Here is a 17070-nt window from a genome sequence, read left to right as displayed (position 1 = left end):
AGTGGGGGGGCTAGAAAAGGGGAAATCATTTGAAATGTAAATAAAAAATATATCGAATAAAAAAAAAAAAAAGAAGCCACTAGCGGCCAACTGTCTGTCGGCCTGAGTTCACAGAAGTGGCAAGAAACTGGCAGACTATCACAAGAAGTTCTTTGGCACATTTCTCTCTATGGTGTCAGCAAAGAAGACAAGGAGAACCAATGCTATAAAGATGTCAGTGAAAATGAGCATCAGCAAAGCCCAGGGAAGACCAGCAAAGAGTGGCAAGGTAAACCAGTTCCACACAATGCCGCTCACTGTCTGTTGGGTTATATTTATACCTTTTCCAAACATTGCACGTTCTATCAAGCGTCTGCTCTAGCAAAAACCATGTGCCCCTTTCCAGATAGCTTCTGGAAAAACACCATATGTCTGTTCTCAGTAAAATATCCTCCCATGTGTCTGATTCAGCAAAATTATCCTTTTATGTGTCTGCTTCAGCAAAGCAAGCTCTCATAAGACAGTTTCCAGAAAAAACATTATATGATACAACTATGTCTCCAAAGAAACCAAAAATTTCCATTTCAATCATCTGTCAAAATTTTCTGTCATTTGAGGGATTATTTACTAAATAACTTAATTCAGACTATGCCAAAGGTGTTTTGTATTGGAATCTCTAGAGTAGCACTATGCTTTCCATACATGCCTGAGTTTGAGTATTCATGTGTATATGTGTGTGAGAGTTTGATTAAAAATTATTCCCCATGCCTAATGTATTCAGACATTTGGTCTCCAGTTATGGGCATTATGCTGGAATTTTTATGAGGTAGAGTCTTGCTGGAGGAAGAATTGGTCTGGGTGGGAAATTTGAAGTTTTATAGTCTGGTCCAATTCCTTTTCATTCTGTTTCTGCTTCCTGTCATGGATGAAAAGTGATCATCCATTTTCCTGTTCTTATCGCCATGTCTTCTGTGCCTATTGACATGTCTTTCCAAGCAGGGTGGACCCTATATGTCTAGAACTGCAAGACAAAATAAACAATTTTGTCATCTGGGTTACTTTTTTGTCAGGGTATTTTATTATAGCAAGAAAAAAGTATTCCAATAGGTTATCTTAATGCAGACAAAATATTTTGACATGTGACAATAAATCAAATTCAACTTCTACCATCTACTATACTAGACCCAATCTCACTAGATAATACATTATCCAAAGACATTTCCTCTCATTCACTCTATCTTGATATCTCTATACATATATATATACATATATATATATGTATAGAGATATCTATATATCTACATCTATATCTATATATATCACATCCAAAACAAAAGACAAACCAAAGAGTGGTGTGTTGAATGCTGATGTCCTCTGTGTCCCACTGTCTGGTACACACTTATCTCAAAGAACTGAAAGGTGGAGTGAAGGCTTTATTTATTCAGTGCTCTTAGCTTGCTTTAGTCAAAGTGGGTTTTCCAATTCATTTGCATAGCTGTTAAAAATTCATTCTAAGGTAAGTTTTCTGATAATTATAGCTTGTAATTTTCCTAAATGTCTCTGCTTTATTCTCAATGTTTGGTACAAAATGTGCAAAGATGCATGTGCCATTCAACACAATTTCAAATTAATAATTATGCAAAATACAAGACTCAACATGTATACCAAAAGATGCCACATCATGAAGCCCTCCATCGCAGAGACTTCAGATGTGAGTAGCAGCATGCAAATTTTGATTTTTGAAGACACTAAAGACACCATTTTTCACATTCCTTTCCCCTTTTGTCCATCCTATCCTCCTCATTTATTTTATTGAATTATAAATGCTTAAGTGAACACTTGTTTTTCTATATTATAAACTAACCAACTTTCATTCATTAAACCTTTACAGATCATATATATTCCAATCCTAGCTTCAAATGCACAGCTATACCCTAACAAGGATGCTATTTCTTTTGATTTGTAGTTTGTTTCATTATAAATGCATAGGATTATAAATTCTCCATCATATGTGAAATGTGAAAATCTTCAGTGAAAGAATGAGGGTTGTTTTAAAACACAGCAACAGATGTATCTTTCTCTTTCCTTAAAGAGGTGTTTCACTGTTTTGTTCATCAGAAGGTACACAGTAGTATCCATTTTTATTTACAGATTCTGGGTTTCCTTCATCTGTAAATTTTCTTCCATTTTCTAATGTCTTTTCATTTCTTTTAAATTTTTTCTTCATGAAATAAATTAATACAACATATAAAAATAGTACTGGAGTTTTTAAAGATATGTTCAAAGCCACGTAGATGATTCTAGAAAAAAGAGGGGCAAATATTTTACATTTTGTGATATAGCTTATAGCATGCATCTCTGGTATGAAGCCCTAAAGGTTTAAAAAAATGAACTTATATTTAAAACATCAAACCATATGCATTAGACCAAAAAGTGTTTGAGACTATTTCTAAAGAACTGTCAACAAAGATTAAACTCTGGCTAACTCCAACTTTCTGAAGGAAGAGAGAAATTTTTAGATCTTTTCACCAAGCCATCCCATTACATGCAATAAATGGAGAAAACACAAAGAAATGCATCAGGTATTCACAGTCCATATATCTAGGTCCATTGATACTGAGACTCAAACATATCACTATAGAAAACTACCCTCCCCCTTGTGCCTTCTAACAAGGAGATTAGTTGTGGTAGTCTCTTTGCTGTAATGTTTGCATCTAACTTTCAGTGAAAAACAAAAAACAAAACAGAAGTCACACAAAAAGGAAATAAAGACTATAATCACAGTTTGAAAATAATGGGCAATCTTCAAACCTAGTCATGGATATATCAGGGTATTAAGATTATCAGGATCTGGCCAGGACACTAAAAGCATCCTACTATCCACCATAATATTAACTCTACCAAGGAACCACCACCACCACCACCACAACCACCACCACCACCATTACCATTACCACCATCACCACCATCACCACCACAACCACTACCACAACCACCACCACCACCACCATTACCATTACCACCATCACCACCACTACCATCACCACCATCACCACCACCACCATCACTACAACCACCACCACCACCACCACCACCACCACCATTACCATTACCATCACCACCATCACTACTAACACCACAACCACCATCACCACCATTACCATCACTGCCATTACCACCACTACCACCACTACCATCATTGCCATTACCACCACCACTACTACCACCACCAAAACCACCACCACCACCATTACCATCACCATCATCACCATCACCACCACCACCACCCCCACCACCAAAACCACCATCACCACCATTACCATCACCATCATCACCATCACCACCACCACCACCACCAAAGCAACAAGAGGACCATGACACCCACACCACTATTATACCACAACCAAGGCAACAATACCACCATGACAACAACACCAGTGGTAATGATTTGCAACAAAAATTCTCATTGGTGGTTGCTGGTGAAAATGGTTGGGAAGACAACCTAGAATAAGAACAAGTAGACTGTCCTCCTACCTGTACCATATCCTATCTATCAGCAATGGAAGCCTCTGTGGTTTTCTCTCCTTGTACTGTTCACTCAAATTTTACTCTTTGGGGAGCTTGATAGATCTAGAAAACTTTTTTGTGACTGTATTGTTAGCTCCAGTTTCTTCTAATTTGTATTTTGCCATTGGGTGTTGATTAAAATAGTCTTTGTTATATAGAGATTTAAAAATACTCTAATAATTTTGTTATAGTTTTGATGGCTTGAGTCATGATCCAAACATATTTTTAAAAATAGATTTTTAAAAATCTGCTTTGAAGCCAGGCTGGTGCATGCCTTTAATCCCAACACTTGGGAGATAGAGGATGGTGGATTTATATGAGGTCAGGGTGAGCCTATCCCAGGACATCCAAGTCTACACACAGAAAGTCTGTGTCAAAAACCACCAAAAAATAATCTATTTTGAATGATATATATATTTCATAATTAATCAATATTAAAATTTGCAATTAACTGTTTTCTACAGAATATCACTTCCATTTGTTATTTCAAATTACTATTCATTTGTCATCTGTCCCCATGACAAGAAAACAAACTTTCCTCCTTTTCCTACTTTATACCCAGACCCTTAGGTGGCCATTATGTCCTGCTTCATAAAACAGGGACAATAATATTTTGGCTATGGGTAGAGTTTTGGTAGATAAACCATAAATAAGCAAAACGTATATCTCTTTTTTCCTTAGTTTTATGACTTTGAACAAGTTATTATCCTTGAGCCTCCATGTCTTTGTATTTAATGTAAAAATATACACATACATTTACTATTGTTTCTACTACTGTTAAAATGAGATTGCCTTATACAGTTCTGAATACAAAGTAAGGATTCATTAAAGCATTTTAATCATTACTTTATTATTTTATTGAAAATAATCTATATGGGAGCAAAGACATTTCTGAGAGATCAAGAACACTGACTAGTCCTGCAGCAAACCTGAGTTCTGACCCCAGCACTCATATAATGGCTCATAACCATCTGTAAATCCAGTTCTAGAGAATCCAACTCCTTGTGACCTCTATGGGTACTGCACACATGTGGGGCACACACATACATGTAGATAAATGCACTCATATACATTTTAAATGTATAAAAAGAAAATGATACAATTTAGCAACAATTATAGTCAAAAGATAAAATCAATTAATGAAGTAAGTTTATGACAACTCACCCAAATAATCTGGAGTTATATAGCCTGCATGCTCCACGTGTTCCACAGCTGGTGACAGACCACTTAATACATGTTCTGTCAATGAATGCCCCATAATAGATTGGAGCTAGAATTCCTCCTACAACATAAGAGAAAAAGCTGTCAACCCAAGACAGGTATTTAAAATAAAAGGTGTTATATTGATACACAGTGAAGAATGTAAATCTGAAAACTTTCTGGAAAATGGTTTTATTTCTGCTGGAATATATGCAAGAATTAATGTCAATAGATTTTTCCAAAAATTATACCATCTTTGGATGTATAATATCATACACATCTTTTACCTACCTCTATCCCTAACACACATAATGAACAAGGAATTCTACATGCCTGTAACCTCTGTTCTTACTATACAAATTAGTTAAAGCCTATTTAATGATATGTCCATATATCGGTTGTTTTTCTGTTTGTTTTTTTTTTTAATTCATTGGAAGGTTCTGCACTAATTAGAGTAGACTTATAGCTTTGTGCCAAGTGAGTAAAAGTACTTATCCCAATTCCATCAAGGTGGAAGTTGTTCAAGTATTTGAAGCAAACTAAAAATGGGGACTGGAGAGATGAGTCAATGATTTAGAGTGCTTGCTGCTCTTGAAAGCACCAGAATGTGGGTCCCAGCATTTATATCAAGAAGTTCACTCTCTTTAATTCCAGCTTCAGAGAATTTGATTCTTCCAGGACATACTACAGGCACATTGTATATATATAGAAAATCATGTATGTACACATATACATAAATAAAAGTTACTATCAAAAATAAATACATTTAAAATGTACAAAGATAGAAAAAAATCTAAAATGGAACTTGTACACCAGGACTCTCTCCCTAGACAAGTTGTGGTCCAGCCTAAGCTTCACCATGGAATGGTGGCTTCTAGGTTCAAAATAGCTCATTTTTTGGTGTCATGTGACACCATGACCCACCATTTTCTTTCCACTGATTTTGTACTTGTTTAAATATCTTTTGGAGTGTCCTGAGCAGTTCAACTTTAGGGCCCTTGTTGGTAAATTTTGTTTTTGTGTTCTGATTGCATGGCTTTAGTTGTGTGCCTAAGCTTCAGTCATGGGCCTTTTCTACAGTGTGGAAAAGTACACTTTAGGTCTTCTCCAGAGCTCATGCATAGAGAAGAAAAGCAACTGTTTCTTCCTTCAGTTTCAATCAGTTCTGAGATAGTCTTGGTTATTAAACTGACCACAGAATGGAAGAGTGTATTAGTAGATGTCTCATTCAGGAGAAGTTTGGTTCAAATTCATATGTATTTTGATGAGCAAATCTTAGCTGTTGTTACATAATAAAATGATCTTACCATTTTACTGATTTCATTTTAAAAATCAGTGTCTTCTTTTCTACAGATCTCTTTTAACTAATTTTATGTGTGTATCAGTCCCTGGTTGGAAGTGCAAAGGCACAGAGCCAAAAGAGGTTATCAATCCACTGAAATCCAAGTCCAGTTAGTTCCAAGTCACTTGAGATGGTGATGAAAATTGAATCTTTCACTCTATTAGAGCAGTACATCCTGTCAACCACTAAGAAACCACTCCAGCCTCCTATTCCCGGTTGTCTGCGAGCAAGTAATTGATAATGGATTGATAGTGGAAGTCAATGTATCCAAAGAAAAATTGGTCTGAGGAAATGAGTTAGAATATTCATGTTTTAAAACATTATGGCCATTCCTTGAGAAATGAAAAGTCTACATCAACAGTTATACTTTCTCTGTGTGTGGTGTTACTGGTGTGAGAAAACAAATTAAGTGTTTTAGGTAAGAAACTCATTCTTGGTCATTACTAGTTTTTACTGTCTTAAGTAACTTATTTTCCAAGTGACTTTCTCAGTTGAATGCACTGAGAGATGTTCCACAGTTTTCAGTCATATTGTGTGGAAGACAGTTGTTTTGAATTAGAAGTTTGGTTCTTAGTATATGTTTTCCCTATTAAAATATTTAAGTTGGACAAGTCCATAGTTCCTAACTACGATGGCGAATTCCCTTTTCTTTATGTTTTATGATGCTAGAGGGAATTTCTATTACTCTTTGAGCTTCTCCTTTGCCTATGAGGAAGCTTGCTAGGTACACAGCACATCAGTTTTGAATGGGCTTCTGGTCTGTACAGAACCTTCCAGCCTAGAGGTAGACAGTGAACTCTGGAGAGGCCTTCCTTCTCATGCACCTCTTCCTCTTCTTCCATCTTACTCCTCTTCTCTTCATCCTACTCTTCTCTTCTTTCTCCTCCATCTCACCCCTTCTCTCATTCTTATAACTGTACTTTTCCCCGTTGTGTATCCATGGTTGTGTCTCCACACATCATAAACAATTTCTCCCCCACTGTTGTCAGTGAAGGCTATGTTTCTTAGCTTGCAAAGATCCCTGGGATAGACCTCCAACTCTTTTGCTGATCTTTAAAATCTTTTCATCAGTGCTTGCCTCTGATTAGCTCTCTGCACTATCCCTGGGTAACTAATTTTACTTTTTCCCCTATTTATTTTACATATAAGCATTTAATGTATATAAATCTTACTAAGGATATGGGAGCAGTTGTGAAAGCAACAACAGACATTTAGAAGTAAACGGTTATAAGGAAGAGAGGTGCTTCCCTAAATCTCTATCAATTATGTCCTCTGAATATTTAGAAAAGGAGACTTAGGAACCTTATCTTGACATAAAAGTCACAACTTCTTGAGATTTCTTTTCATTAAAATGTCTTCATCCAAGGTGATAGATTCTAGGTATGAGTTCTCCTTCCCTTTTACTTGTTTAGTTACTGATAAATGCCCTGGAGTCTCCAGTACCAGACAGTAGGAAAACAGCCTGTCAGCCTTAGGTTTTGTTCTGTGCAGTTCCAAACTGGCCAAATCCCCAACACTCTCAACACACAAGAGGCATTACCTATAAATACTATGTAGTGAGATGGACTTTCACTCGGCCTGACTTGAAGAAGCACCTGTCATTGCAATGGAAAGGAGCAGCTGATCTTTGTGACATAACTTATTGTATAGGCAGGACAATTCCTACATCTAGCCGCAACTTTGCACTTAACTATCAAATTCTCTTTCATATCACTATGGTTTCTTGTATCTCCTGCTGATTTCATTTGCTACAAATAGAAATGGCTCTTAAGCTTTTAAACTTTTGTTATAATCAAAACATATTTATATTCTACTTTTAAGCTTGGCATGAATATTTGTTTCATGAATTTGGTGTATTTACCATACCTAGTGTTCGTATAAACAGTGAATGGAAACCCATTGCAAGTGATTTCAATTCAGGTTGGACACTCCTGCAACAAGATAAAAGCAAAAAAGTAACATTTAAATGTGTTCAAAATGGTAAGTTAAGTTTAAACTGAAAATGTTTGCTGATATTTTTTTTAAGTTAGATGAAAATCCTCATGGGAATGTCCCACATGTTATAAAGGTATTATTCACAGCTTGAGAAGAGACAAGTCACTGAGTAATAAGGATTCACCATGCTATGATATCAAGAGTGTCCAGAAAGTAAAAATTATTTAGCCCAGGCTGAGCCTGGACTCCCAGCAACACTCATACTTTAGCCTCTGAAAGTACAGAGCTTACAGATGTGAGTTACCAAGCCTGACTACATCTTATGTTTGATTCAGTAAATATGCTGTAAGAATATCTGTAGCCAGCTTTATGATATCTACAGACATTGGTTTCATGTAGCCCATTCAGCCAGGGTCCTGGAAAAAGACCAGATGCTTCTATCTAGGTTTAGGTCTCAGCACACATCCTGCTTCCTTACTGCCATGACTGTTGTTAAGAGAGAAGTCTAATACTTTGTACATAAAGTTACACTGTAACCAGAAGAGTCAAGAAATTTATACATTCTAGACTTCCATATTGTGAGTGTTATGTTAAAGGTAGAGAACATATTATCGCCTTGCTTCGTAACACACTCATTCAGGTCTGGGGAAATGGTATGACACTAAGAGTCCTTACTGTATCTGTGAAATACCAGCTTTCAGTTCCCAGCACCAACACTGGACAGCACACAGCCCCTAGTAACTTTAGCTGCAGGGGATGAAATACACTACTCTGGCTTGTTCAGGTACCTGTGCTCACACAGGTATATTCATGCACACAAACATACATACACAAAAACAAACCATAAATTAAATCTTAAAAAATATATTTATAAAAAGAAACATTCTTCTTTCTAAAAGGTGTTATAAAACATATTATATTTATGGAATAATTATGAAATTATTTTGATCTTTCTGCATTTAGTGAGCTGATGACATGCCTACTTCTGTAAAAATCTCACCCATAATGATGAGAATGAAATTATGTGAAAGTGGTGGGTTGGATATGACCCCTGCTTAAATACTTCTACTGAAATACTAAACTAATAATATATTTTGCATTGCCTTAAACTACTTGATGCTTATTCATTCAGAGAGCTAAGTAGTATGACATTCAGCCAAGTGGAGGAAACCACTTCAGCTCTCCTGATGAAACGTAACAGTTCTTCACTTCATATTTTGTGAGGATTCAACATGTATTAGCACTTTGAACGTTAGTTTTCTTGAAATGTGACTGATCCTTAATCCTCGCAGGAACACTTACTGAGGACTTTAAACCATGTTCCAGAATGCTGTGTGCTCCCTCTCAACCTCAGAGATTATGGAGAATAAGACAGGAAGATCATGTGAGTGGTATAGCGTATGATTTGCCTGGGCAAAAAAGTGAAACCCTGTCTCAAAAATAAATGAATAATTAAATGAATAAAGCTATCAAGGGAGCTTATACAATTAAACAAGAAAGCATTAAACATAGTATAATAAAAATTTAAATCATCATGGTTATATATTAGGAGACAGTAAATCCAGTATGATTGGTGAAGGATGGTTTTGCTCAGCAAGGGGCAGACAGCACTCATGGGCTAGAAAGTCATTATTATAATTCTATGAGTTGGGTATTTTTGTTGTCCATTGTCTTTTGTTTAGTTTGTAAGTAAGATGAAGGAAGTCAGCAGGAAATAGAACTTGGCTTGGTCACTGAAATCTTTCTCAGATTTATCAAGGGGGTTGGAGAAGGAGGAGATGGTATTTTTATCACTGCTTGAGTCCTTGTCCTCACTGATGCTCTTGTTTATAGGGTAGGCTTGGGTTATGTACTAGAAACACTACCAGTAACTCGGTTTTGCACTCCATGTGCCTTTTCATCCCAGAAGAGTGCTTGGTTTCCATGGGAAAGTAAGGAGAGCTTGTTGATGGGACTAATGTTTGCTGCGAAGTAGGCTGGACAACCCCAACAACTTTTAGGAAGGAATGCTGTGACAGAATGCTGTGCAAAGACAGCCACATGCATACATAGACATAGATGGCCCCATTCATAGGCATGAACACTCACCCCCCAGCCACATCCTTGTACTCTAGCTGTCTTCTCACTCACTAGTGTTCTCACTTATGTGTGCATTGGTGCATACATTATAGCATAGTGCACTTATCAATAAGAGTAATTCCAACCATACCACTCCTGTGGAGCACCTCAATATAGTGTGCATGCCTCAGAATAATAATAATAAAAAGAACCCCAAGAAGCTAGTTGTGTTTTCTAACTTATTTAATTTCTTAGCAATATCTGCTAGATATAATAAATTAAATTTAAACTGATCCTCCATTTCCTCTTTCGTGATAATGGATCTTATATTGTTTCAAGGAACGATTTTTAAGTGACACCTGAGAACTCCAATCAGATAGGTAGCTCAGGTGCATGATGCTAGGCTTACTATCTGTGAAAGATAAAGCTCTCCTTATTTCCTGACTGATTCACGTCACTGGAATTTAAGTTTAAAAAGGTCTGAAACAGTGCTTTCTTGGGCATTTGCGATTATTATTTTTGTTTGTCAGTCATGTCTATGAATTTTGAGTAGATTTTTGCACATCTTAGTGAATCTTTCATAAATGAGAAATGTTCTCCTTATAAATAGACATTTTATATTTAATGGGACTAACTGATGGTAGGAAATACCTTAATGTAATATTTGGTCAGAATAGAATTTATGCAAGTATATATGCTATTTAAATGTCTGGCCTCATTTAGATGACAATTAAAACATTTTCTCATTTCTCTTGGCCTTTGGGGGCTTTTAATCAAAACAGAGTTCAAAAGTATAAAGAGACATCAACCCAGGTTATTATGCTCACAAAATATATTTTTGAAGATCAACATACAAGTGTTACACATTTTTAGTTTTAGATATGACTGTGAATGAATTAGCCCAATGGAGCCTCTAGAACCTGCCCCTTTCTTTGGCCACCCATTGCACTTGCCCCACAGACTTCACTGCACTCCCAGCCAATCAACTACATTTCCTCCCCAAACATGTGAACTTTTTCTGGTGTCACGGTTTAAAGCATGAATCTAATTCTCTCCTAAAATCCTTATCTAGTCACTTTTTAGTTCATGGCCTTGAACAACACTTTTTGTTTTATACATGCCTTTGAGGCAATCATAGTTCCTATCCTGCCTTATACAAGGTTCCCTTTCCTTATCTTCATAGGAACACTTTCCTTATAATGAATTATCATGTGCTAATTTTAATGATAATTTGATTCATGGGGGTCTTGGCTGTTGTACTCTGTGATCTATGTCCTCAAGAACTTATCTGTTAACTTACCTTGGAATATTCTTCAAGCATAGTATCTTACCTAAATATTTGTCTAAAAATGGAACAACTCAACTCTTTTCATATATGTATTTCTTCTGCCTATGCGCTGTTACAAAAGATTGGATCAAAAGTTATTCTGTGGGTAAATTAAAATTTTTGAAATATTGCTATTTTAAAATTTTAATATGATTTATTTTTAATTTATGTCTGTGAGTGTGTATGCCAGGTGTGTGTGTGTGTGTGTGTGTGTGTGCATATGCATGTGCTCTCAGAGCTTAGAAGATAATGTCCGACCCCTTGGAACTAGAGTTATTGTCAATTGTAAGATACTTTAGGTGGGTACTGAGAACTGAACTCGGGCCCTTGGGAAGAACAATAGGTACTGTTAATTGATAAGTCATCTCTCCATCCTAGAAATATTACTATTGACTGAAGCTTAACCTTGTCAGGCTTCCAAATGGTATTTTTTCATTAACATCAATAAATGATTCTTTGGGCAGAATAGAACTAAACATAACAGTTCTTCTAAGCATAAAGAGAAACACTTACAATTGAGACAATTCCAAATAATTCTATATTTTAAGTGTCTAGCAAGCTGAGACTTCACAGACTCTAGATTTCCTAATGAAAGAAGCATATTCAAAATTATTATTTACAGTATTGAACTAATGAAATAATCATGAAAACATGTGCTCTTATGTAATTAAAATAGGACAAGATATAAGCTTAGGTCTCAAATGTAAGACAATAGAAGTCAGTAAATATATTTATCATCTAATATACATGACTAATAAAGATGTCTTAATAATTTATACTCATGATGGGGAGAAGTCTCATTCATGATGTCCGACCCCTTGGAGCTAGAGTTATTGTCAATTGTAAGATACTTGAGGTGGGTACTGAGAACTGAACTCAGGCCCTTGGGAATAACAATAGGTACTGTTAAGTGATAAGTCATCTCTCCATCCTAGAAATATTACTATTGACTAAATATCTTGGCTTACAAATGTAAGGATCTATATGTTGGTCCCTAGAACTCATCTGTGTTCCCATTTGTGATCTGACAGGTGCCCAGCAAATCCTTGATAGTTCAGAGGTGGATGATTTGGGTTCCACAGTGGAGGTGGGAGGCACTTGAAGGCTGATTGCAAAGATAATTATCTGAGTTCTAAATGGTCACCCACACATGTACCCCACACAGAAATGTGCACACATGCAATTAGAAAAATGTATACTCACTTTATCAGAATCAACATAAAAGAAGTGCTTCCCAATGCCGTGAAAAAAGACATAATGACTTGGAAAGTTATATAAAAGTAATATTTGATTTTGCATTTGTCTCTTGGGCATTCACCCAAACGTGCTGAGTGGTTTCCCTTCTGGAAACCAGAGTCACTGATACAACTGCAGTCATAAAATTCCTAAAAGACAGGTTTTGAAATGTTTTAGAATATGTTTGGGAAACATGAAAGTGCTATAAATATATCTCAGTATATTTTTAAGGGGTTCTTCCTTTCTAGAAAAAGTACTTACTGTTTTTAAGACTTCTAAAAGCATTGTTGTTTAATAATTGAAAGAAAAATTTTTGTCTGTATTTATTTCTGGGTAAGAAAATGGAATGTGCTCCAAATTTCTAGTTGATTTCAATTTGAAGACTATAAAATTATTGAATAAATTAGTATCTGAAACTATGCATAATTTCTTCATTCAAAATAGTGCTTTACCATAATTGTCTTCTCACTTTTTCTTTCTATATCACTTTTACATCCTTACTTTATTTAAAAATTTCTGCTCTGTGCAAGCCACATGCCTTTAGAAAAAATTGTCAAGAGAATGAAGACATTTGACAGTTTGACAGCAGCCAAAATCTGAAATGAGAACCATCTATACAAATGGGTTGAGCCAAACAAGGTGTAGTGGAAATTATGATCATGCCAAGTGTGGTAGTGCACATCTCTAATTCCAGCATTTAAGACGAGGAGGCAGAAGGATCCTGAGTTCAGAGACACACCAATTTTAGAGATTCTGTCTCAAAACCATAAAACAATAACTGTTTGTATATCCAATATTTGTATTAGGAAAAGGTGAAAAGGGACATTTCTGAACTATGTGAGATATTGAATAGATCAGTGGTATGTTCAACACCGTAAGTAATTTCTATGATTTGGAGTTAGCAGGTGACTAAGGATAACTCATAATTCACAAGGAAAGATGTATTTTGAATGAAAAAGAAGTTGTCATAGCATAGCTTATTCTTGAAGAGTCAAAAGTTTAGGGAGTTCAGAGATAAATTTATAAAAGTATATACAAGGTATAAGTCTTATCTATATGATGATTTTAGAGTCATCTTTATACAGATACAATGGAATCATCATCAAAATTCCAACTCAATTCTTCACAGAGGTAGAAAGAACAATTCTCAAATTTATCTGGAATAACAAAAAGCCCAGGATATTGAAAACCATTTCCAACAATAAAAGAATTTCTGGAGGAATCACCATCCCAGTTCTCAAGCTCTTCTACAGAGCAATAGTGACAAAACCAAAACTGTATGGTATTAGTACAGATACAGGCAGGTAGATCAATGGAATAGAATTGAAGACTCAGAAGTGAACCCACACACCTTTGGTCACTTGATCGTTGACAAAGGAGCCAAAACCATCCAGTGGAAAAAGAGACAGCATTTTCAAAAAATGGTGCTGGTTGAACTGGTGGTCGGCATGTAGAAGAATGCAAATTGATCTATTCTTATCACCTTGTACTAAGCTCAAGTCCAAGTAGATCAAGGATCTCCACATAAAACCAGCTACACTGAATCTGATAAAAGAGAAAGTGGGAAAGAACCTCAAACACAGGGGAATTTTCCTGAAGAGAATACCAGTGGCTTATGGTCTAAGACCAAGACTTGACAAATGGCACCTCATAAAATTACAAAGTTTCTGTAAGGCAAAGGACACTCTAAATAGGACAAAATGGCAAACCACAGATTGGGAAAAGATCTTTACCAACCCTATATTAAAGAGAGGGCTAATATCCAAAATATACAAAGAAGTAAAGAAGTTAGACTCCAGAGAACCAAATAACCCTATTAAAAATAAAGTACCAAGCTAAACAGAGAATTCTCAACTGAGTAATCTCAAATGCCTGAGAAGCACTTAAAGAAATGTTCAACATCCTTAGTCATTAGGGAAATGCAAATCAAAACGACCCTAAGATTCCACCTTCCAGTCAGAATTGCTAAGAAGAAAAACTCAGGTAACAGCAGATGCTGGCAAAGATGTGGAGAAAGAGAAGCACTCCTCCATTGCTGGTGGCCCTGCAAGATGATAAAACCACTTTGAAAAATCAATCAGGGGGTGGAAATAGTTCTACTGGAGGACCCATCTATACCACTCCTGGGCATATATCTAAAAGATGCTCCAACATATAACAAGGACACATGCTCTACTATGTTCATTGCACCCTTATTTATAATAGCCAGAAGATAGAAACAACCCAGATGTCCCTCAACAAAGGAATGGATATAGAAAATGTGATACATTTACACAATGGAGTACTGCTCAGCTATTAAAAACAATGACTTCATGAAATAATTAGGCAAATAGATGGAACTAGAAAATATCCTGAATGAGGTGACCTCATCTCTCTCTCTCTCTCTCTCTCTCTCTCTCTCTCTCTCTCTCTCTCTCTCTCTCTCTCTCACACACACACACACACACACACACACACACACACACACACTCTCACACACACACACACACACACACACACACACACATAGACACACATACAACCCATACGTGGTATGTACTCACAGATAAGTGGATATTAGCCAAAAGGAAGCTCAGAATACCCAAAATAAAACACATGGACAATATAAAACCCAAGAAGGAAGATCTCACCAAAATGTGGATGCTACAGTCCTACTCAGAAGTGGGGAGAAAATGATCTCAGAAAGTAAAAGGAGAGAGAGAGATCTGGGAGTGAGAGAGGACAGGGAGGGAAAGGGGGCCAGTTCAGATATGGGAGAAGATGGGGGAGAAATACAGAAGGTCAAAAATTTGAAAGGAGGAGAGTATCAGTGGGGGAGAGGGAACTAGGAGTAGCCACTAGAAAATCCCAGATGCCAGGGACCCAAGATATTCCCAAGACCCAACATGGAGGACATTAGCCAAAATACCAAACAAAGGGGAGATAGAACCTGTAAAGACCATATCCAGTAGATATGCACGACCCCAGGTTGAGGGATGGGGCCACCTACCAATCTCAAAAATAATCCAAAATTCCTCCTATTAAAAGGAAATCCAGGGACAAAGAGTGGAGCAGAGACAGAAGGAAATGCCATCCAGAGACTTTCCCACCTAGGGATCTATCCCATCTGCAGTTACCAAACTCTCAGACACTATTGATGATGCCAAGAAGTGCTTGCTGACAGGAGAATAGTATAGCTATCCCTTGAGAGGCTCTGCCAGAGTCCAACCAAAGAGTACATGGATGGACAATGGCTTCAGAAGGATATGTAGGAGAGGATGGCATTATTGGGCATCACTGGGAGGCTCGATGACCCAGGGTAGGTGACTGCTAGGGCACTGAGGCAGGGGTGGTTGGACAGGTGTGGGAACACCATTATAGAGGCAGGGGAGGGGATATGGGGATTGTGGAGTGCAAACTAGGAAGGGGGTAACATTTGAAATGTCAATAAATAAAATAACCAATAAAAATAGAAAAAATAAATTAAAAATACTAAAAATGATTCATCTTTATTGTCTGAGGTATAAAGTAATTACCAGTTATGACAGTTGGATGCTTGGATCATAAAAGGAGTTTTTAAAACCCTAACTATGCCCATGCTCCAAAACACAATATTCTAACTCTCAAAATGAAAAATTTGAAGTGAAGTAATCTCAAAACAGAATTCAAGCAACAGAAAAAAATCTGATAGTTCCAAACAGGATTTCATGTGAAGCTTTGCTAACCTCCCAGCATTACCAACTGTAGATAGGAACCTATTTTTGTATCTTTAACAGAAGACCTTAGCTCTACAAAGATATGGTTAAGTATGAAATTGAATGTGAATTTATGGTCAAGGAGAGGTTAGAAAAAGAAGACTGATACTCACTGTATTATTCAGTTTATCACCACGAAATGATTTGCATCCCGCCAGACAAGGTGAAATGTAACTCACTCCATTTTCCCCACAGACAGGTTCCCATTGATTTTTATCACAAATGCAGTCTGAGTTGCAATTCGAAAGTGGTACATCTATGTGAGAATCCACTGGGTTCATTCTGGAGATATATGGTAGATAGGCACATATCAAAGAGAGACAGAGATAGAGGAAGAAGGAAGGATGGAGGGAAGGGAAGGTGAAGTGAAGGGAAAGGAGGGGAGGAGAGGGGAAGGGAAGGGATGGTGAAGAGAAGGGAAGAAGAGAGGAGGGGAGCAGAGGGAAAGGGAAGGGAAAGGGAGGAGAGGGAAAGGGAAGGGGAGGAGAGGGGAAGGGAAGGGGAGGAAAGGGGAGGGGAGGAGAGGGAAAGGGGAGGGAAGAGAAGGGGAGGAGACGGGAAGGCAAGGAGAGGAGAGGGGAAGGGAAGGAGAGGGGAAGGGAAGGGGAGGAGAGGGGAAGGGAAGGGGAGGGGAGGGGAAGGGAAGGGAAGAGAAGATGAAGTGAAGGGAAGGGAAGAGAAGATGAAGTGAA

At 37.1% G+C, this 17070-nt stretch overlaps 1 protein-coding gene across 1 annotated transcript in view; it reads right to left on the bottom strand.

The window, feature by feature from the left end:
- Window positions 1–2065: 2065 nt before the first annotated feature.
- Slco1b3 (solute carrier organic anion transporter family member 1B3) overlaps window positions 2066–17070 on the bottom strand; it is a 56945-nt gene continuing 41940 nt past the window's right edge. The window contains exons 10-14 of the mRNA XM_052172755.1: window positions 16492–16660; window positions 12612–12793; window positions 7955–8019; window positions 4711–4828; window positions 2066–2279 (exon numbers count right to left, since the gene is read on the bottom strand). Coding sequence (XP_052028715.1) covers window positions 2066–2279; window positions 4711–4828; window positions 7955–8019; window positions 12612–12793; window positions 16492–16660 — 748 coding nt within the window. The remainder of the gene's footprint in view (window positions 2280–4710; window positions 4829–7954; window positions 8020–12611; window positions 12794–16491; window positions 16661–17070) is intronic.

The sequence above is a fragment of the Apodemus sylvaticus genome, chromosome 2, assembly GCF_947179515.1.
Source record: "Apodemus sylvaticus chromosome 2, mApoSyl1.1, whole genome shotgun sequence".
In the NCBI taxonomy this organism is placed as follows: Eukaryota; Metazoa; Chordata; class Mammalia; order Rodentia; family Muridae; genus Apodemus; species Apodemus sylvaticus.
This window is presented reverse-complemented; position numbering and strand designations above follow the sequence as displayed.